This window comes from Apodemus sylvaticus, chromosome 8, assembly GCF_947179515.1.
Source record: "Apodemus sylvaticus chromosome 8, mApoSyl1.1, whole genome shotgun sequence".
In the NCBI taxonomy this organism is placed as follows: domain Eukaryota; kingdom Metazoa; phylum Chordata; class Mammalia; order Rodentia; family Muridae; genus Apodemus; species Apodemus sylvaticus.
Genome location: NC_067479.1, coordinates 76,582,694 through 76,606,748, shown reverse-complemented (window position 1 = coordinate 76,606,748; position 24,055 = coordinate 76,582,694). Strand labels below are relative to the sequence as shown.

Here is a 24,055-nt window from a genome sequence, read left to right as displayed (position 1 = left end):
GGTCAAGGAAGAAATAAAGAAAGAAATTAAAGACTTTTTAGAACACAATGAAAATGAAAACACAACATACCCAAATCTATGGGACACAATGAAAGCAGTGCTAAGAGGAAAACTCATAGCCCTGAGTGCCTCCAAAAAGAAAATGGAGAGAGCATACATTACCAGCTTAATGACACACCTGAAAGCCCTAGAACAAAAGAAACTATTTCGCCCAGGAGGAGTAGAAGGCAGGAAATCATCAAACTCAGGGCCGAAATCAATCAAGTAGAAACAATGAGAACCATACAATCAACAAAACCAGGAGCTGGTTCTTTGAGAAAATCAACAAGATAGATAAACCCTTAGCCAGACTGACCAAAGGGCACAGGGAAAGTATCCAAATTAACAAACTTAGAAATGAAAAGGGAGATATAACAACGGAAACTGAGGAAATCCAAAAAATCATCAGATCCTACTACAAGAGCCTGTACTCAACACAACTGGAGAATCTGGAGGAAATGGACAATTTCCTTGACAGATACCAAATACCAAAATTAAATCAGGACCAACTAGACCATCTAAACAGTCCCATAATGCCTAAAGAAATAGAAGGAGTCATAGAAAGTCTTCCAACCAAAAAAAGCACAGGACCAGATGGCTTCAGTGCAGAATTCTACCAGACCTTCAAAGAAGAGTTAACACCAATACTCTTCAAACTATTCCACAAATAGAAACAGAAGGAATACTACCCAATTCCTTCTACGAAGCCACAATTACGCTGATACCAAAGCCACAAAAAGATCCAACAAAGAAAGAGAACTTCAGACCAATTTCCCTTATGAACATCGATGCAAAAATACTCAATAAAATCCTTGCCAACCGAATCCAAGAACACATCAAAACGATCATTCACCATGATCAAGTAGGCTTTATCCCAGGAATGCAGGATTGGTTCAATATACGGAAATCCATCAATACAATCCACTACATAAACAAACTCAAAGAACAAAACCACATGGTCATTTCATTGGATGCTGAAAAAGCATTTGACAAAATTCAGCATCCTTTCATTCTTAAAGTCTTGGAGAGAACAGGAATTCAAGGTCCATACCTAAACATAGTAAAAGCAATATACAGAAAACCGGTAGCCAGCATCAAACTAAATGGAGAGAAACTTGAAGCAATCCCACTGAAATCAGGGACCAGACAAGGCTGCCCCCTTTCTCCTTATCTTTTCAATATTGTACTTGAGGTACTAGCTCGGGCAATTCGACAACATAAGGAGGTCAAAGGGATACAAATTGGAAAGGAAGAAGTCAAACTATCATTATTTGCAGACGACATGATCGTCTACCTAAGTGACCCAAAGAACTCCACTAGAGAGCTCCTACAGCTGATAAACAACTTCAGCAAAGTGGCAGGTTATAAAATCAACTCAAGCAAATCAGTGGCCTTCCTATACTCAAAGGATAAGCAGGCTGAGAAAGAAATTTGGGAAATGACCCCCTTCACAATAGCCACAAACAGTATAAAGTATCTTGGGGTGACTCTTACCAAACATGTGAAAGATCTGTATGACAAGAACTTCAAGACTCTGAAGAAGGAAATGGAAGAAGACCTCAAAAAATGGGAAAACCTTCCATGCTCATGGATCGGTAGAATCAATATAGTTAAAATGGCCATTTTGCCTAAAGCAATATACAGATTCAATGCAATACCCATCAAAATCCCAACTCAATTCTTCACAGAGTTAGAAAGAGCAATTATCAAATTCATCTGGAACAACAAAAAACCCAGGATAGCTAAAACTATTCTCAGCAACAAAAGAAATTCTGGGGGAATCAGTATCCCTGACCTCAAGCAATACTACAGAGCAATAGTGTTAAAAACTGCATGGTATTGGTACAGTGACAGGCAGGAGGATCAATGGAACAGGATTGAAGATCCAGAAATGAACCCACACACCTATGGCCACTTGATCCTCGACAAAGAGGCTGAAAACATCCAATGGAAAAAAGATAGCCTTTTCAACAAATGGTGCTGGTTCAACTGGAGGGCAGCATGCAGAAGAATGCGAATTGATCCATCCTTGTCTCCTTGTACTAAGCTCAAATCCAAATGGATCAAGGACCTCCACATAAAGCCAGACACTCTGAAGCTAATAGAAAAGAAACTGGGGAAGACCCTTGAGGACATCGGTACAGGGAGAAAGTTTCTGAACAGAACACCAATAGCGTATGCTCTAAGAGCAAGAATTGACAAATGGGACCTCATAAAATTACAAAGTTTCTGTAAGGCAAAGGACACCATCAAGAGGACAAATCGGCAACCAACAAATTGGGAAAAGATCTTCACCAATCCTACATCAGATAGAGGGCTAATATCCAATATATATAAAGAACTCAAGAAGTTAGACTCCAGAAAACCGAACAACCCTATTAAAAAATGGGGTACAGAGTTAAACAAGGAATTCTCACCTGAAGAACTTCGGATGGCGGAGAAGCATCTTAAAAAATGCTCAACTTCATTAGTCATTAGGGAAATACAAATCAAAACAACCCTAAGATTTCATCTTACACCAGTCAGAATGGCTAAGATTAAAAATTCAGGAGACAGCAGGTGTTGGAGAGGGTGTGGAGAAAGAGGAACACTCCTCCACTGCTGGTGGGGTTGCAAATTGGTACAACCACTCTGGAAAGCAGTCTGGCGGTTCCTCCGAAAACTGGGCACCTCACTTCCAGAAGATCCTGCTATACCACTCCTGCGTATATACCCAGAAGACTCCCCACCATGTAATAAGGATACATGTTCTACTATGTTCATAGCAGCTCTATTTATAATTGCCAGATGCTGGAAAGAACCCAGGTATCCCTCAACAGAAGAGTGGATGCAAAAAATGTGGTATATCTACACAATGGAGTACTATTCAGCCATTAGAAACAATGAATTCATGAAATTCTTGGGCAAATGGATGGAGCTAGAGAATATCATACTAAGTGAGGTAACCCAGACTCAAAAGGTGAATCATGGTATGCACTCACTAATAAGTGGATATTAACCTAGAAAACTGGAATACCCAAAACATAATCCACACATCAAATGAGGTACAAGAAGAAAGGAGGAGTGGCCCCTGGTTCTGGAAAGACTCAGTGAAACAGCATTCGGCAAAACCAGAACGGGGGGAAGTGGGAAGGGGTGGGTGGGAGGACAGGGGAAGAGAAGGGGGCTTACGGGATTTTCGGGGAGTGGGGGGGGCTAGAAAAGGGAAATCATTTGAAATGTAAATAAATTATATCGAATAAAAAAAAAAGAAAAAAAAAGAAAAAAGAAAAAAGAATTGACAAATGGGACCTCATAAAATTACAAAGTTTCTGTAAGGCAAAGGACACTGTTAAAAGGACAAAACGGCAACCATCAAATTGAAAAAGGATATTCACCAACCCTACATCTGATAGAAGGCTAATATCCAATATATACAAAGAACTCAAGAAGTTAGACCCCATGGAACCAAATAACCCTCTTAAAAATGGGGTACAGATCTAAACAAAGAATTCTCACCTGAAGAAATTCGGATGGCCAAAAAGCAACTTAAGAAGTGCTCAACATCATTAGTCATTAGGGAAATGCAGATCAAAACAACCCTGAGATTTCACCTTACACCAGTCAGAATGGCTAAGGTCAAAAACTCAGGAGACAGCAGTGTTGGTGAGGATGTGGAGAAAGAGGAACATTCCTCCACTGCTGGTGGGGCTGTAAGATGGTACAATGACTTTGGATATCAGTCTGGAGGTTCCTCAGAAAACTGGACATGACACTTCCGGAGGACCCTGCTATACCTCTCCTGGGCATATACCCAAAGGATTCCCCAGCATGCAATAAAGACACATGCTACATTATGTTCATAGCAGCCTTATTTATAATAGCCAGAAGCTGGAAAGAACACAGATGCCCCTCAAAGGAGGAATGGATACAGAAAATGTGGTATATTTACACAATGGAATACTACTCAGCAATTAGAAAAAAATGAATTCACAAAATTTTTAGGCAAATGGTTTGATCTGGAAAATATCATCCTAAGTGAGGTAAACCAATCACAAAAGAATACACATGGAATGCAATCTCTGATAAGTGGATATTAATTAGCTCAGAAGCCCTGAATACCCAAGGCACAAATTGCATAACAGATGACTCCCATGAAGAAATATGGAGAGGATCCTGATCCTGGAAAGGATTGATCTAGCATTGGAGGGGAGTATAAGGACAGAGAAAAAAGAGAGAGGTGATTGGAGAAGGGATGGAGAGAAGAAGGTTTATGGGACATATGGGGAGGGGGTATCTGGGAAAGGGGAAATCATTTGGAAGGTAAACAAAGAATATAGAAAATAAAAATATTTTAAAGAAAGACTATACTCAACACAACTGGAGAATCTAGAGGAAATGGACAATTTCCTTGACAGATGCCAAATACCAAAATTAAATCAGGACCAAATAGATCATCTAAACAGTCCCATAACTCCTAAAGAAATAGAAGGGGTCATAGAAAGTCTTCTGACCAAAAAAAGCACAGGACCAGATGGTTTCAGTGCAGAATTCTATCAGACCTTCAAAGAAGACCTAACACCAATACTCTTAAAAGAAAATTAAACAACAAATCAGAAGACTTTCACTCTCTTATGTGATACATTATTGACAAGTCTCAAGTTCTAGCTAGAGCAATTAGAAAACAAAAGGAGATCAAGAGGATGCAAATTGAAAAGGAAAAGGTTAATGTATCACTATTTACGGATGACATGAAATTATACATAAACAACCCTAAAAATTCTACCAGAGAGCTCCTACAGCTGATAAGTACCTTCAGCATATTGTCTGATTACAAAATTAACTCAAAGAAATCAGTAATCATGTATACAAATTATAAACAGGCTGAGAAAGAAGTTAGGGAAACAATTCCATTCACAATAGACAACCCAATTCTTTACAGACCTTGAAACAGAAATTCTCAACTTCATATGGAAAAGCAAAAAACCCTGGGTAGCTAAAACATACCTGTACAGTACAACCCCCCCCCACATACACACACACAACTACTGGAAGTATTACCATCCCTGACTAAGGTTTCCTATGGAATATTAATAATAAAAACTGCATGATACTGGTGTAGTTTTCTACAACCTTTTTAGGCAGGTTGGTCAATGGAATCGAATCAAAGGCCCAGAAACAAACCCACATAACAATGAATGCTTGATGTTTGACAAAAAAAGCCAAAACCAAACAGTGGGGGTGGGGGGAGCATCTTCAACAAATGGAGTTGGTCTAACTGGATGTTTCCATGTAGAAAAAAGCAAATAAAACCATACTTATCACCCAGCGAAAAACTCAAGTCCAAACGAATCAAAGGCCTCAACATAAAACTAGATACAATAAATTCTAATACAACAAAAAGTAGGGATGAGGCAAGGTGAATCAGTGGTTTTATAGTGACACCCTGTTCCATTCAGGTCCCTCAATCCTTCCTCAAACCTTTTGTACAAACCTCCCTTTTCTCTCTGTAATGTTTGACTGTGGTCTCTGTATCTGTGTCTGTAGACTGCTGAGTGGAGTCTCAACAGGAGTGAGGGTTGTCCCCAAATCTGTTGCCTGCCTCTGGACCTTCTTCCCCTAACTCAGCCTCAGCTGCCATTTCCAGCCTCAGTAGGAGAGGATGAGCCTAGTCCTGCAGAGACTTAATGTGCCAGGGTAGAGTGACACCCAAGGGACTTCTGCCTCTTCAGAGTATAAAGGGAAGGGAAAAGTTGCAGGCGGGCTGTGGTCAGGATATAAAGTGAATAAATAGATTAATAAATAAAGGAGGGAAGAGAAAAGCTAGAGAAGCATTGAAGAGTGTAAGTTTGCATTCTTCTAAGAAGTCATATCAGTTCAGTGCATACTGAAGTAGTTAAACATATCCTAAAAGAGATCTGGTATGCTGATGAGTTGGTAGAGTTCTTGCTTATCAAGCATGAGTCTCAGAGTTCTGTCCTCAGCATTGTGCAAAATTAGGCTGAGTGGTTCATGTCCTATATACTGGCCCCCTCTGGTAGTCAGACCCTAACCTGACCATGTCATATACAACCTTCAGACCTAGAATGGGTACATCCATATTATTCTTTATACCAGGGGAAGGTGGAGGCAGGAAGATCAGAAATGCAAAGCCACCAGCTCCAGACCTCCATGTGCTACTGAAAACTTGTCACAAGAAATCTAAGAAAATAAAACGATGAAGGGAATAAAAAAGGAGAGAAAGGGGGGAAGGAATGAGGAAAGAAAGAAAGAAAGAAAGAAAGAAAGAAAGAAAGAAAGAAAGAAAGAAAGAAAGAAAGAAAGAAAGAAAGAAAGAAAGAAAGGAAGGAAGGAAGGAAGGAAGGAAGGAAGGAAGGAAGGAAGGAAGGAAGGAAGGAAGGAAGGAAGGAAGGAAGGAAGGAAGGAAGGAAGAAAGAAAGAAAGAAAGAAAGAAAGAAAGAAAGAAAGAAAGAAAGAAAGAAAGAAAGAAAGAAAGAAAGAAAGAAAGAAAGAAGCTTTAGAAAATTACACCTGGAGCAGTAGCTGGTCCAGCTGAAGGGCCATCAGCGGTGGAACCAAGGAGACACAGGGTCCAGTTAGGCCCTGCGCCCACGACCACTGACCTTCGCTGACCAGCCGAGCGGCAAGCAGCTGCAGTTCTGCGGAGCCTTTCGCTGCACGGAAGCCACTTCAGAACTCGGCTTCCCGCCAGTCAGGAGAGACTCACCTCCATCTTGATTCCGGGCTCCAGAGATCGGACAGACTGAGGTACACAAACATAATCCTAGGCCCAACACCGCAGGGGTCTGAGCCTGACGGGCGTTGGCCTGCACCCAGGCCCTGGGCTGTTCGAGTGGCCATCGGGGCGCCAACCCAGCCAGGAGTTTTTTTTGCCCTGGCCGGCGCACAAGCCGCCATTTTGCCTACAGGACCCAGAGTGCTCGGGAGGGCAGAGACGGCTAACAAGCATAGCCTGAGGCTAACAAAACGGGGGTCTAGGCCCCAAAAGGCACAGGACTGACCCCAAGAACTGGACGGCTTGGTGGGCCATCTGTGTGTCAACCCGCCCAGGAGGTTATTAGCACAACAGACTCTCCCGGTGCTTTCGGGGAGCACGGACGCGCACGCTGGCCATCCGGGTTACCTAGCGGACGCAATTAACAGTCATAGCCCTAGGGGAACTTTGCTCGGACCTTGGCCTCCCAGGCTTTTGCCTGGACTCAGGGCCTGGGCGACAAGGCTAACCTAGCGTGTGCCAGCACGGTTGGGGAAATCCGCTGCCCAGCGGAGTGAGCGGAACACAGGGGAGGTCACAGCAGCATACAACTTCGGAGCTCCCTGGGGGTGCACACAGGTTCCATCTGGTCCACAGACACAATCTGGGGCAAGGCCTCAGGCAGAAGCCCTCAGCTCAACTCTCTCCACTTCAGATCAGCCTGGGCGGCCGCACCACGTCTCCAGGTCCCTCAAGAGGCTAGTGGGGGCTTCCGGGCGGCCAGCAGGGAGAAGTCGGTGTGCTCCAATAAATCCTGCGGGCCCCAGCGGGAGCCTTCAGGTGCCTGCTTCGGGATCTGAACAGTCTGGACAGCAGCACCCTGTCTACAGGCAGTGCAGGGTGTAAGCTGTGCACCAGAGGCCAACGGGGAAGGGGCAGCTTGCACTGGTGAGTCCAGCACTGACAAGAACAAGTAACACCAGTGAGAGCTAGATGGCAAAAGGCAAACGCAGGAACGTCACTAACAGAAATCAAGGCAATATGGCAACATCTGAACCCAATTCTCCTCTACCAGCATGTCCTGGATACCCCATCACACCAGTAAAACAAGATTTGGATTTAAAATCACTGGTCATGATGCTGGTACAGGAACACATGAAGGACATACTTAAAGAAATTCAGGAGAAAATGGATCAAAAGTTAGAAGCCCTTGCAAGGGAAACACAAAAATCATTGAAAGAAATCCAGGAGAATACAAAAGCCAACAAGGAGGAAATGCAAAAAACACTTAAAGAAATACAGGAGAACTTTGGTCAACAGGCTGAGGTCATGAAAGACGAAACACAAAAATCTCTTAAAGAAATACAGGAGAACTTTGGTCAACAGGCTGAGGTCATGAAAGAAAAAACACAAAAATCTCTTAAAGAATTACAGGAAAGCACAAACAAGCAAGTGAAGGAGCTAAGCAAAACCATCCTGGATCTAAAATCAGAAGTAGAAACAACTAAGAAAACTCAAAAGGAGACAACTTTGGAGATAGAAAGCCTTGGGAAGAAATCAGGGGACAGAGATGCAAATATCAACAACAGAATACAAGAAATAGAAGTAAGAATCTCAGATGCTGAAGATTCCATAGAAACCATGGACTCAACAGTTAAAGAAAATGCAAAATGCAAAAAGCTTGTAACCCAAAATATCCAGGAAATCCAGGACACAATGAGAAGACCAAACCTAAGGATTATAGGCATAGATGAGAGTGAAGATTTACAACTTAAAGGGCCAGCAAATATCTTCAATAAAACTATGGAAGAAAACTTCCCTAACCTAAAAAGAGAGATGCCCATGAATATACAAGAAGCCTACAGAACTCCAAACAGACTGGACCAGAACAGAAATACTTCCCGTCACATAATAATCAAAACACCAAATGTTCTAAACAAAGAAAGAATATTAAAGGCAGTAAGAGAAAAAGGCCAAGTAACATATAAAGGAAGACCTATCAGAATCACAGCAGACTTTTCACCTGAGACTATGAAGGCTAGAAGGTCCTGGGCAGATCTCATGACAAATGCCAACCAAAACTACTATATCCAGCAAAACTCTCAATCACCATAGATGGAGAAACTAAGATATTTCACGACAAAACCAAGTTTACCCAATATCTATCCACAAACCCAGCCCTAAAAAGGATAATAGGAGGACAACACCAATACAAGGAGGGAAACTTCACCCTGAAAAAAGCAAACCCAAAAGAAGTTAAGCAATCAAATTTAAAAAATAACGTCAAAAATGATAGGAAGTAACAATCACTATTCCTTAATATCTCTTAACATCAATGGACTCAATGCCCCAATAAAAAGACACAGACTAACTGAATGGATACGTAAACAGGACCCTACATTTTGCTGCTTACAGGAAACACACCTCAGGGTCAAAGACAAACACTACCTTAGAGTAAAAGGCTGGAAGACAATTTTACAAGCAAATGGTCTCAGGAAATAAGCTGGAGTAGCCATTTTAATATCAGATAAAATTGACTTTCAACCCAAAGTCATCAAAAGAGACTCTGAGGGACACTTCTTGCTGGTCAAAGGAAAAATACAACAAGAAGAACTCTCAATCCTGAACATCTATGCTCCAAATGCAAGGGCACCCTCTTTCATAAAAGAAACTTTATTAAAACTCAAAGCACACATTGCACCTAACACAATAATTGTGGGTGACTTCAACACTGCACTTTCCTCAATGGACCGATCTGGAAAACAGAAACTAAACAAGGACACAAAGAAACTAATTGAAGCTTTGGACCAATTAGATTTAACTGATATATATAGAACATTCTATCCTAAAACAAAAGAATATACCTTTTTTTCAGCACCTCATGGTACCTTCTCCAAAATCGACCATATAATTGGTCACAAGACAGACCTCAACAAATATAAGAAGATAGAACTAATCCCATGCCTCCTATCTGATCACTATGGAGTAAAAGTGGTCTTCAATAGCAACAGAAACAATAGAAAACCCACATACACGTGGAAACTGAACAATACTCTACTCAATGATACCTTGGTCAAGGAAGAAATAAAGAAAGAAATTAAAGACTTTTTAGAACACAATGAAAATGAAAACACAACATACCCAAATCTATGGGACACAATGAAAGCAGTGCTAAGAGGAAAACTCATAGCCCTGAGTGCCTCCAAAAAGAAAATGGAGAGAGCATACATTACCAACTTAATGACACACCTGAAAGCCCTAGAACAAAAAGAAGCTATTTCACCCAGGAAGAGTAGAAGGCAGGAAATCATCAAACTCAGGGCTGAAATCAATCAAGTAGAAACAAAGAGAACCATACAAAAAATCAACAAAACCAGGAGCTGGTTCTTTGAGAAAATCAACAAGATAGATAAACCCTTAGCCAGACTGACCAAAGGGCACAGAGAAAGTATCCAAATTAACAAACTTAGAAATGAAAAGGGAGACATAACAACGGAAACTGAGGAAATCCAAAAAATCATCAGATCCTACTACAAGAGCCTGTACTCAACACAACTGGAGAATCTGGAGGAAATGGACAATTTCCTTGACAGATACCAAATACCAAAATTAAATCAGGACCAACTAGACCATCTGAACAGTCCCATAAAGCCTAAAGAAATAGAAGGAGTCATAGAAAGTCTTCCAACCAAAAAAAGCACAGGACCAGATGGTTTCAGTGCAGAATTCTACCAGACCTTCAAAGAAGAGTTAACACCAATACTCTTCAAACTATTCCACAAAATAGAAACAGAAGGAACACTACCCAATTCCTTCTACGAAGCCACAATTACGCTGATACCAAAGCCACACAAAGATCCAACAAAGAAAGAGAACTTCAGACCAATTTCCCTTATGAACATCAATGCAAAAATACTCAATAAAATTCTTGCCAACCGAATCCAAGAACACATCAAAATGATCATCCACCATGATCAAGTAGGCTTTATCCCGGGAATGCAGGGTTGGTTCAATATACGGAAATCCATCAATACAATCCACTACATAAACAAACTCAAAGAACAAAACCACATGGTCATTTCATTGGATGCTGAAAAAGCATTTGACAAAATTCAGCATCCTTTCATGCTTAAAGTCTTGGAGAGAACAGGAATTCAAGGCCCATACCTAAACATAGTAAAAGCAATATACAGCAAACCGGTAGCCAGCATCAAACTAAATGGAGAGAAACTTGAAGCAATCCCACTGAAATCAGGGACCAGACAAGGCTGCCCCCTTTCTCCTTATCTTTTCAATATTGTACTTGAGGTACTAGCTCGGGCAATTCGACAACATAAGGAGGTCAAAGGGATACAAATTGGAAAGGAGGAAGTCAAACTATCATTATTTGCAGACGACATGATAGTCTACTTAAGCGACCCAAAAAAACTCCACTAGAGAGCTCCTACAGCTGATAAACAACTTCAGCAAAGTGGCAGGTTATAAAATCAACCCAAGCAAATCAGTGGCCTTCCTATACTCAAAGGATAAGCAGGCTGAGAAAGAAATTTGGGAAATGACCCCCTTCACAATAGCCACAAACAGTATAAAGTATCTTGGGGTGACTCTTACCAAACATGTGAAAGATCTGTATGACAAGAACTTCAAGACTCTGAAGAAGGAAATGGAAGAAGACCTCAAAAAATGGGAAAACCTCCCATGCTCATGGATCGGTAGAATCAATATAGTTAAAATGGCCATTTTGCCTAAAGCACTACACAGATTCAATGCAATACCCATCAAAATCCCAACTCAATTCTTCACAGAGTTAGAAAGAGCAATTATCAAATTCATCTGGAACAACAAAAAACCCAGGATAGCTAAAACTATTCTCAGCAACAAAAGAAAATCTGGGGGAATCAGTATCCCTGACCTCAAGCAATACTACAGAGCAATAGTGTTAAAAACTGCATGGTATTGGTACAGTGACAGGCAGGAGGATCAATGGAACAGGATTGAAGATCCAGAAATGAACCCACACACCTATGGCCACTTGATCCTCGACAAAGAGGCTGAAAACATCCAATGGAAAAAAGATAGCCTTTTCAACAAATGGTGCTGGTTCAACTGGAGGGCAGCATGCAGAAGAATGGGAATTGATCCATCCTTGTCTCCTTGTACTAAGCTCAAATCCAAATGGATCAAGGACCTCCACATAAAGCCAGACACTCTGAAGCTAATAGAAAAGAAACTGGGGAAGACCCTTGAGGACATCGGTACAGGGAGAAAGTTTCTGAACAGAACACCAATAGCATATGCTCTAAGAGCAAGAATTGACAAATGGGACCTCATAAGGTTACAGAGTTTCTGTAAGGCAAAGGACACCATCAAGAGGACAGATCGGCAACCATCAAATTGGGAAAAGATCTTCACCAATCCTACATCAGATAGAGGGCTAATATCCAATATATATAAAGAACTCAAGAAGTTAGACTCCAGAAAACCGAACAACCCTATTAAAAAATGGGGTACAGAGTTAAACAAAGAATTCTCACCTGAAGAACTTCGGATGGCAGAGAAACATCTTAAAAAATGCTCAACTTCATTAGTCATTAGGGAAATGCAAATCAAAACAACCCTAAGATTTCATCTTACACCAGTCAGAATGGCTAAGATTAAAAATTCAGGAGACAGCAGGTGTTGGAGAGGGTGTGGAGAAAGAGGAACACTCCTCCACTGCTGGTGGGGTTGCAAATTGGTACAACTACTCTGGAAATCAGTCTGGCGGTTCCTCTGAAAACTGGGCACCTCACTTCCAGAAGATCCTGCTATACCACTCCTGGGCATATATCCAGAGGATTCCCCACCATGTAATAAGGATACATGCTCTACTATGTTCATAGCAGCCCTACTTATAATTGCCAGATGCTGGAAAGAACCCAGGTATCCCTCAACAGAAGAGTGGATGCAAAAAAATGTGGTATATCTACACAATGGAGTACTATTCAGCCATTAGAAACAATGAATTCATGAAATTCTTAGGCAAATGGATGGAGCTAGAGAACATCATACTAAGTGAGGTAACCCAGACTCAAAAGGTGAATCATGATATGCACTCACTAATAAGTGGTTATTAACCTAGAAAACTGAAATACCCAAAACATAATCCACACATCAAATGAGATACAAGAAGAAAGGAGGAGTGGCCCCTGGTTCTGGAAAGACTCAGTGAAACAGTAGTCGGCAAAACCAGAACGGTGAAGTGGGAAGGGGTGGGAGGGAGGACAGGGGAAGAGAAGGGGGCTTTCGGGACTTTCGGGGAGGGGGGCTAGAAAAGGGGAAATCTTTTGAAATGTAAATAAATTATATTGAATAAAAAAATGACACATTTGAAGCAAAAAAAAGAAAAAGAAAAAAGAAAATTACACCTGTAGAATTTTCCTAAAATATGGACATACACATTTATAAAAAGAGCTAAAGTGGAGTGACTCTACATGGGATACCCATGTTCCTTCTAGATACCACAGATTAACAAATAAAAAGCCTAGTGACAGTAATAAGTTACTACCTTTTGGAGGTTCTTGTCAGAATTGTTCCATAGACCCCTAAACATTAAAGGCAACAACCATTGCTTTTGTTCATCATCCAGAACTGATAACCTTATTGCAAGAGACAAGTCATATTTGAGTCACAGAACCTGAAGAAATCAAACTGGTACTGACCTAGAAACTTCATCCCTACTGGCTAGCTTTCATTGCAAAGGGAGGTGCTACACAGGCTACCAGAGAAAAGTAATCATCAGTCTTACAGAGCTATGATGCCTCTCTGCTACAATAATGACCAGCCTGGCAAGACGTGATCACTGATGCAGTAGTGGCACAAAGTCATGAGAGTAACCAACAATGTTCCTCTTAGATTTAATGCCTGCTCCACAAGGTAAAACCTATTCCTAACATGGCTATCAGGACCAAAAACCTGTATGTGGACCAATTCAAAGCCCTGTAGAAGAACTTACTTTTCTGCTAAATAAATATACTATTAAACTGATTCCTAATGACTTATTGTTAGACCCATAGACTAGTATATTTCTCAACCCACATTACAAAAGGTAGCATTTTTTAATAGTTATTAACACTAAGAGCCACAACTGGGCAAGATATAGAAAATTAGAGAGTATAATTCCCCTTCCTAAATGGTGAATCTGTACCATACCCTATCCTCCAAAGGTCCAAGGTTGTAAGAGACAAAGGAAGTGGATGACTATAACAATAGTTTTACAAAGTACAGCAGAGTAGTTGCATGAATGAACTCCCAGTGGTTTTGATAGCAGCAACAAGACATACATGCTCAAGATGAACAAATATCCTAGCATGGAAAAAGAAATTGGGAGTGAAGTCTGTCCCTAGTGAGGAGTTATTGGCAATTGATAGCTTCTGGAAGAGAGATAATCAGTTTTCTTTAAGAATGTGGTACCTGGTAGTTGAATCTTGCTAGATTGGAAGGCCATCAAAGATTATAAGGGAAACGCAAATTGAACTGGATGAGTTTAAAAAAATGGGACAAAATTTGAGTGAATGGGAAAGTAAATATATCTGGTAGGACTTAGAGTGGTATGATCCAAATACATTATACAAATTCTCAAAGAGAAAATAAAAATGAGAAAATAATGAATAAGAAAACTAACTTTATTAGGGATAAAGCAGTCTTGAAATTTAACCATGCCATATTGAAGCTCCTGTGCACATTCCTGCAGAATGACGCTGTAGGAATGATCCCTTCACATCTGAATCCTCATATCTGGTAAATTACCCACAAAATTCAAGAGTTGTCATTGGAGGGAGGAAGAAGTCATTATAACGTTCCAAAAAGTGTAATTTTTGATGAATCTTCAGACCCATCCACTACTCCTCCAACAATTCCTATCTAGAAGAGAGGAGGATCTGTCATCAAAAGCCGCAATTGAAGTTAACTTGTCACAAGATTAACAAACTTCTATAGTACAGATACCACCATATTCTGGGCTTAGAGAGCATATTACAAGTAACTAGAGCAAGTTTGCTGAGTGACCGATACACTTAACAATTGTCTCTCTAAAGACCTCTGAGAGATTACAATCCAACAAAATGAATGAGTCCCTTACCCTTGGGTGAGAATGAGAATCAGAAATTAAGGCCCAATGCCCAGAGGAAGGGAGTGAGCAAGGGAATAAGTACTAGAGAGCTGTGTCCTCACACTGTTGTCTAGAACAAAAGGATACTCAATAAGCCAGGAACAAACCCTGTTTAAAATCCCAGGATCCAACAGAAAACACTCCATAGATTCATGGCAAATTTTTGCACCTTATCTTCAAGCTGGATATTATGACGTAACCTACCTTGACCCTCAGAAAATTCTTTAAGAAGCTTCTCTCGATATTCTCTCTTCCAATTCAAGAAATAAGGTATTGTAGTATTTAACTAAGTAAACTTTTAAAATATAGTTAATGAATCTATGCCCCTGAAAAAGTCCAATGTTTACAAATGTGTCAGATATAGGCACAATGCACCTTGTCTATCCACAATCTCACTCAGCACACTTCATAATAAGCCTTTCTGGAAGGTATTATCATACCCACTTGATATAAGAAGAAATTAAGAGAAATGAATGTTTGCTTGTAGATTTTTCACTATTGTGTATTTAACTGCCGTAATCCATGTTAGGGTCTCATTTTCCAAAACAACACTGATTTTAGAATACACAGATAATCTTGAGTTTAATTTTGTAAGTAGAGAGCACTAACTGGATGCCAGGTGCTTAAAAAATACTATTTGTCTAATTGTCAAAAGAAATGACAGAACTGTCACTGTCCATTTTCCAAAAGGAGAAACCATCATATGTACAAATTAAAATTTGTCTAACATATACAGCACAGAGGCTGGCCTCAAATACCAATGATCTAGCTTTCGAATCTGTGCCTTTCTACACATGTTTTACAGAACGGTGAAATCATGGAACATGCTATTTATCGTCTGAGCTGGTGGGAAGTTTACCAGTGAAAATGCAAACTGTGGGCTCTACTCTGTTTTGGGGATTTAGCTTTAAGGGTAAGGAAAGTAACCATGAACAGGGCATTAAATTATTGTTCAGAATTCCACAGACCCCTGAAGCTCTATTTTTATGTCCCACCTCCTAGGACTCAACACAAAGTGGCCAACACTAGAAAGAACATATCAATCCGCAACAATATGTTAGCAGAGGAAATTCCTTTGTATTTAAGCACTAACTGACAAAAATTTAGTACCAGGGTCTAGTGAAAGCCTTTTATCCTCAATTCAAACCTAATTTTCTCAACATTAAAAGTTTTCACAATTTTCCTGTTTCCCAGAAAAGTTTCTTAAATCTTATGCTTGAGAAACTACCTTGAGAGGGAGCTGCTCAAACAGCACAGGGCATGATGTTGATAATGATAATAACAACAACAACAACAACAACAACAACAGTAGTAGTAGTAGTAGTAAAACAGTTCCCACATCAATACAGATAAGAAATAGTCTTAATTTGTGGATATTTAAAAAAATTCAGGTAACAACACAGTATTCTACATAAGTGCTCATAGTCTAGAAACACAAATGCAGGTTGCCCAAAAAGACATGTTTACTTTGAAAATGCTTGCATGATATTTTACTTATTATACAGTAAAGAAATTCATAAATTGAGTCATTTATCAAACTTTATTATCAGACTTTCCCTGTATGTGAAAACTACATACTTTTTGTTCCATAGCATTATAAAAGCTCGTTCCTAGTTTCTGGTAAAGATGGGTCTGAGAAGCCAAGAAAACAATCTTCAGGAGAGAGAGAAATAGTAAATCCACTAAGAAATTAATCATTGAATCAAATCAAATTTATCAACCTTTAGAATCTGGTTCTGACTTCACTTTTATTCAACACTTTGAATCTGATAAAACATTTTCTTATTACATAATGGAAATAATTATCTAAAGTTGAAATAGTTAAGAACATATAATGGCCTATGGAATTAAAAATACCAGTTGGAGAAACCAGATATTTTGGCTGGCCATCATCTAATCTTTGATTAGATTATAAGTTTCTTCCTTTGTTTGTTGTTGTCTCTACTACATGAAATATTTTATTTGATCTTTAGAGTATTTGAAATCATTTGTTTTCCTTTAGTTCTAGTTTGCTTTCTGGAAAATTTAATTGCATATTTAGAAATTCATGATGAGTAATTAGTTCTAATGCAAAGGGACACTTGCCATAATATCTAAGTTATTATATTTCTTGTTTGTGGTTGATAATTTTACATATCCTGTTATGGTGTTAGTACATTAGATTTTAATTTGGAATATTTCAAAAGAATGCAGACAACAATACAGTACTGCTTTAACATACTTTTTAACAAATTTGTCTTTTTCCATTGAACAAGGAAAGAAGCAAAAATCCAGACTTATAAATAAAGATTGCATAGCCTTTTGCATGTGTCTTAATCAAATCTTATTTCTTATTTTGTAATTGGAAAGGAAAATTATGCTACAATAGAAGTCAATCTTGTACTTTTGCTCATTTATGCCTACTGGAAAATATTACCATTAAAATTTTAATAACAATTAAAATATTAAATATCACTTAATCAAATATAGGCATGGGCTTTCAAGTTATAAAATACCGTGAACATTGTCAATAGAGACAATTTTGTACAATTTGAGTACAAAAGAGTCAATTAAATCTGTAGTATTTCAAAAAGAGTCCAGAGTTACTCTGAGGTGGCAGGAGTCTGAGTGTGTTCTAGTCTTTCTCAGATTCTTGAATCCATACTCTGGTGACCTGAGTCTGATTCCTGAGAACTTTAACTGGAAGGAGAGAACTGGGACCTGTAATACGTTCTCTCATCTCCACTTGTGCACTGTGGCATGTATGTACTCACACATGAACACATGCATGTACATATGCATACACACAAGCACCCACATATACACTAAATAAATACAAAAATGAATGAATGTAAATTGAAAACAAAATTAGCATCATTTTTCTTATCTTTTCCTGAATGTGTTGCATTTATCAAAAACAATTTTAATTCATTTTATGTTTTTAATTATGTATATGTTGCAAGATGTGCATATGAGTGCTGGTACCTTCAGAGGCTAGAATTCTTGGATCCTTCTGAAACTGAGGATACAGGTGATATGAGTTGTCTCTCCAATCTCCACAAATTAATCTTTATAAAAGTAATCTATTTTTATGGACCCAGGTAATTTTCTCCCTTCCTTCTTAATAGGAAGTTTATTTGGGCTTGTCTCTAAGAATTTCAATGTAAGAGGGAGGTACCTCCCCAAAATGGAGCTCCTTTGGAAGATTTAAAATATCTTTGTCAATAAAAACTAGACTTTTATTCAAGTTATTTTGGATAATAAGAGAGTTGTTATGAACTGTAATAAAAACTTGAATCTTTTAACATATTAAAATGGATTAAGTGGATAAAAGCACAAAAATATGATTAGTGAAAGAACATTATATCTCCATTTGTAGCTTTATTAAATATAAGGTTATACATGACTGATAACCCTTGGATAATTAAATGTGTAAAAGCGTTGCTGCCAAACCTGGTAACCTGAGTCTAATACCTGGGGACATAAACAGTGGAAGAACAGAACCATCTCCTGTATGTTGTTCTATAATCTCCACATGAACTCTGGCATGTTTTTACTCACACATGAACACATGCATCCATGTATGTTTAGACACACACACAAAGGAAACACATAAAGCTATAAATGTAGATTTGGAAACAAAATTAGTATCGTTGTTGGTTGGGAAATTTAAACTATCTTAGACAATTTTTTGAAAATCTAAGTATTAATGAATTTACAAATTATAAAATAGGAGAATCAGAAGTGTTGCAAGAAAGTCTTTGACTTTAGTTACTTGAGGTATTTAACTGTTGTTTTAGTTGAAAATGAATCTCACCCAGATTTTCTGAACTCATGTGGATTCAACATGAAGACACTGACACAAGTTTAAGGTAAGATAGAATCTCAAAATAGTTTTGATTTGCATTTTTCCTGATGGCTAAGGACATTGAACATTTCTTTAAATGTTTCCTAGCCATTTGGGATTCCACTATTGAAAAGTCCGTTTAGCTCTGGCTAACCTTAATTGTCAACTTGAAGAGAAACACCTGGGAAACAAATTTCAATTAGCATTGTTTATGTCCAATGTGCAGAGTACTGTCATGATTATGCCACTGTGGGTGGTGTTCCATTCTATAGGCAGGGGATTCTAAACTGTGTAATAGTGGAGAAAGTGAGCTGAAGGCTGACATTAGGGCATTCATCCCACTCTTCCTAGTGTGGAGGAAGTAAAACCAGCAGCCTCAAGTAGCTGTTGCCCTGACATCTCTGCTGTGATAAAACTATAATCTGCAACTATGAGGTTGCTTTTCTCAAGATATTTTGTCTTGGCAACAGAAATTAAATGGAGACAGAAAACCTTCATGAGATACTGAACTGGAAACTGAAAAAAAAAATACAAATTAGGTGAGATTTCTAGGCAAAGAGAAACCTATGGCAAAGAACCTAAGCAGGAACAAAACAGGCATCTTCTAGAGAAGGAAGTCCTGCGAAGCTGAAAAAAATAGAAAATGGGGGGTAGACCAGGAAATTGAAGTGAAAAAATGAATAAACATAGGCAAAGGTCAGATTATGTAGGAAACCATGCACAATAAATTAGTGCTTAGATTTTACACTAGGGTAGGAAAGTTACTAAATCCAAAGAAATTATGTTCTCCGATCAAATTATAAAAAGTAAGTATGGCTACTACATGACTGTGAAAAATCAGAGGAAGATTTTTTTTTTCGAGACAGGGTTTCTCTGTATAGCCCTGGCTGTCCTGGAACTCACTCTGTAGACCAGGCTGGCCTCGAACTCAGAAATCCACCTGGCTCTGCCTCCCAGAATGCTGGGATTACAGACGTAATTACAGCCACCACCGCCCGGCTGGAAGATTTTTATAACAATCCAGAGATATGATAACGGAGGCTTGAACCTAAGGTGTTCAAGAGTGGCATAGGAGAGAGAACAGCCATGGAATCTAGGCACAGATCAGAGACAGTGCCTGTGGAAGTAACGTCTCTGTTGTTGTGTATGAAGATCAGGAGAAAGAGAATATATAAGACACTGCATAGGAGAGAAATTTATTATTCAGTTATCTATGTTTTCAAAAATAGTCAAAATAGATGACAGTCCATAAGTTGAGAATTTAGAAAACTTGTTAAAACTACTTATACTAAACCACCCAGCCACCAGAGGCAATAAATCATTTGAAGTGATTTTTATTTAGTTAGTTATTTAGTTGGTTAGGTAGTTAGTCAGTCAGTCAGTTAGTTAGTTAGTTATTCATTTATTTGCATCTCAAATGTTCTCTTCCTCCTGGTCCCCCCTCACAGACTCCTTCACCACAGACTCCTTCACGGCATTGCCCTCCCCTTCACCTCTGAGAGGGTGGGGCCTACCTTAGCATTTCCCCCCCCCCACCATAGCACCTCAAGGACAGGCAGAGTGGAAAAAAGAGAGGATTTACTTTTGTAATTTTTGATGACCATGACACAGTTGATAAAATTGTTGTTCATAAATTCTACACTATTAATGGGCACAATTGTGAAGTGAAAAAGGCCCTTTCTAAACAAGAGATGCAGTCTGCTGGACCAGAGAGGTCGTGGAGGTGGATCAGGAAACATTATGAGGCTGAACTTTGTGAGGGAAACTTTAGAGGTGGAAGAGGAAACTTTGGTCGTGGAGGAAACTTTGGTGGAAGAGAAGGATATGGTGGTGGTGGTAGTGGCAGCAGAAGTAATTATGGAGGTGGTGATGGTGGATATGATGGATTTGGAGGTAATTGTGGCAACTATGGTGGTGGTCCTGGTTACAGCAGTAGAGGAGATTGGTGGATCGGGATATGGAAACTAAGGTAGTGGATACGGTGGTGGGAGAGGAGGATATGATGGTTACAATGAAGGAGGAAATTTTGGTGGAGGTATCTATGGTGGTGGTAGAAACTATAAGGACTTTGGAAGTTATAGTGGGCAGCAACAATCAAATTATGGTCCCATGAATGGAGACAGTTTTGGTGGAAGAAGCTCAGGCAGTCCCTATGGTGGTGGCTATGGATCTGGAGGTGGAAGTTGTAGATATAGCAGCAGAAGGTTTTAAAACAAAACAGAAACAGCTATAGTTCTTAGCACGGGAGAGAGAGCAAGGAGTTGTCAGGAAAGCTGCAGGTTACTTAGAGACAGTCATCCCAAATGCATTAGAGGAAAGGTAAAAATCTGCCACAAAAGGAACAATGATTCATAGTCAGAAAAGTTACTGCAGCTTAAACAGGGGACCCTTCTTGTTCAGGATTGTCATAGCCACAGTTTGCAAAAAGTACAACTATTGATTAATACAATGTAGTGTCTATTAGATGTACATTCCTGAGGTCTTTTATCTGTTGTAGCTTTGTCTTTTTCTTTTTCTTTTCATTACATCAGGTATATTGTCCTGTGATTTGTAGTAGTTGTACCAGGAATAAAAAATTAAGGAATTTTTAACTTTTCAATATTGCTGTAGTTCAGCTTTTCTACATATTAGTACATACATTAACAAAATGCAGTTTTGAAGGTGTTTCCTTGTGAGTTAACAAGATCATTGTTAATTACTATTTTGAATGAATTTTGCTAAACTTTACTGTAAAGAAACACCTACTGACATGCAATTTAAGGGGAATCTATTCTCCCCATTTCCAAAACAATGATGAATGTTGTTCATTATTGGAGAGAATAGATATTTGTATATTTGTAATGTGTGTTTTAGATAATTATAATTGGGTAATAAAAAATAGCTTATTTGTGAATTTGATAGTGTTAAGATTACCTTCAAATGAAAAAGATCTCAAAAATTGCTGTTTGGTTTTGTGCATTTTCTTTCAAAATGTAATCATGATTTTAATGTGTTAAATTTATTGAGTCCTAGCCATTATAAGAACATCTCCATTACACACTTACCTTGATCCTATTGAGATCAAGTTGGGGTATAAAGTGTTTATACTGCCCTCTACTTACCAAGGGTGGTAGATGGATGCCATCTCCCAGTTTAACAGTCTTTACTTTTCATATAGAACCACCAAGTCTGCTATGACTGAGCAAACTGGTGGGTACCTGGTTTGGTTCTGCTTTTAAAATTTAAGGTCTCAAAACCCTGTTGGTTTTGTTACTTTCCTTGGTTAAGTATCACACACACACACACACACACACACACACACACACACACAACTTTTCAGAGCAAAAGAATAAAAGTCACTCATTTGAACCCCTAAAAAAAGACTGAAAACAAACAACAAAAATAGATTACCCTGAAATACAGTTATTCTCCAATAATATTTTAGATGACACTAAAATTCCATTTCTAGTTTTGGCAATTCTGTGGACAAGCCAGGACTCAATGAATGCTTGCTTGGTGGTCTTCCACTGAGCTACAACTGTAACCCAAAACTCATATTTTTTCTAGCTTAGAGTTATCAAATAACTTATCTAAGAACAAATGTACCAGTTGATTATTTAAAGAATACTACTAAAATGTTTGTTTGCTTGCTTGCTTGCTTGCTTGCTTGCTTGCTTGCTTGCTTGTTTGTGTGAAACAGGATCTCATGTAGCCCAAATTCATCTCAAACTTAGTTTATGGTTGACAATAGCTTTTAACACCTAACACTCCTGTTTCCATCTCTCAAGTACTAGGGTTACAGGTATGCACAACCATGAGTAGCTTTCATTTGTTTTTTAACAATAAGATATTTCTAAATTTAAGAGTCATGCCTCTCTTCCATCACACCCAAAACAATATTCTTTAATATACCAATCCCATCAACCTATGCTTAAAATTGTCTTTGATGAATAAATAGTCAAACTTGTCTATTTATATCAATGGAAGAGAAGCAGAGGAGTGGCTGGTTATGCAGCCCAGAGTGAGGATTTAAATATTTCTGCTCAGGTCTGAATATCCAGTAGTTAGAAAAAAATCTAGAAAACTGTAAAAAATTCAATTAAATATTGAGATGATGATGCGCAAACCCTTCTGTTTCCTGTATGGGCAAAAATCAAATTCTCTCAGCTACTTCTAGAATATTCAACAATTTCTGGTGCTTTCACAGGTCACAGACAGATGAAAACCCTCAGCAGTCCCAGCAACTCCAGCACCATCACTGGCTTCATCCTCTTGGGCTTTCCCTGCCCCAGGGAGGGGCAAATCCTCCTCTTTGTGCTCTTCTCCATTGTCTACCTCCTCACCCTCATGGGCAACACTTCCATCATCTGTGCTGTGTGCTGGGATCAGAGACTTCACACACCCATGTACCTCCTGCTGGCCAACTTCTCTTTCCTGGAAATCTGGTATGTCAGCTCCACAGTACCCAACATGTTGGCCAACTTCCTCTCAGAAAACAAGATCATTTCCTTCACTGGGTGCTTCCTGCAGTTTTATTTCTTCTTCTCCTTGGGTTCTACAGAATGCCTTTTCCTGGCAGTCATGGCCTTTGATCGCTACCTTGCCATCTGCAGGCCTCTACATTACCCTGCTCTCATGACTGGGCGCCTCTGCAACATCCTTGTGATCAGTTGCTGGGTGCTTGGTTTTCTCTGGTTTCCTGTTCCCATTTTCATCATTTCCCAGATGTCCTTCTGTGGGTCCAGAGTTATAGACCACTTCCTGTGTGACCCAGGCCCTCTGTTGGCCCTTGCCTGTTCCAGAGCTCCATTGATGGAGGTTTTCTGGACAATTATAACATCTCTTATCCTGTTTATTCCTTTCCTCTTCATCATGGGATCTTATACACTGGTCTTGAGAGCTGTGTTTAGAGTTCCTTCAAGAGATGGACAAAAAAAGGCCTTCTCCACTTGTGGGTCTCATCTCACAGTAGTTTTACTCTTTTATGGCTCAGTGATGATAATGTATCTGAGTCCAACTTCTGAACATGAAGCTGGAGTGCAGAAGCTTGTGACTCTATTTTACTCTGTGGTTACTCCACTCATTAATCCTGTAATATACAGTCTAAGGAACAAAGATATGAAACATGCACTACAGAAGATTTTAAGAACATAAACATTGTAGTTTTAAGCGACCAAAACATATTTAACCACATATATATTTGAATAAAAATTAAATTCATATATATTATTCATATTATATATTCATATATATTAAATTTATACATATATTTTATATATGTGAATATATATAATTATATATATATATGTATATAAATAATTCAACCACAAGAATGATTAAACTGCATCATTTACAGCATCATAAATAA

The 24,055-nt window shown here is 38.9% G+C and overlaps 1 protein-coding gene across 1 annotated transcript in view; it reads left to right on the top strand.

Moving 5' to 3' along the window:
- Positions 1-23,841, top strand: part of LOC127691651 (olfactory receptor 11G2-like) — a 70,324-nt gene extending 46,483 nt beyond the window's left edge. The window contains exon 2 of the mRNA XM_052191628.1: positions 22,895-23,841. Within this exon, the coding sequence (XP_052047588.1) occupies positions 22,906-23,841 (936 nt within the window). The 5' untranslated portion in view covers positions 22,895-22,905. The remainder of the gene's footprint in view (positions 1-22,894) is intronic.
- The last annotated feature ends 214 nt before the right edge of the window (positions 23,842-24,055 follow it).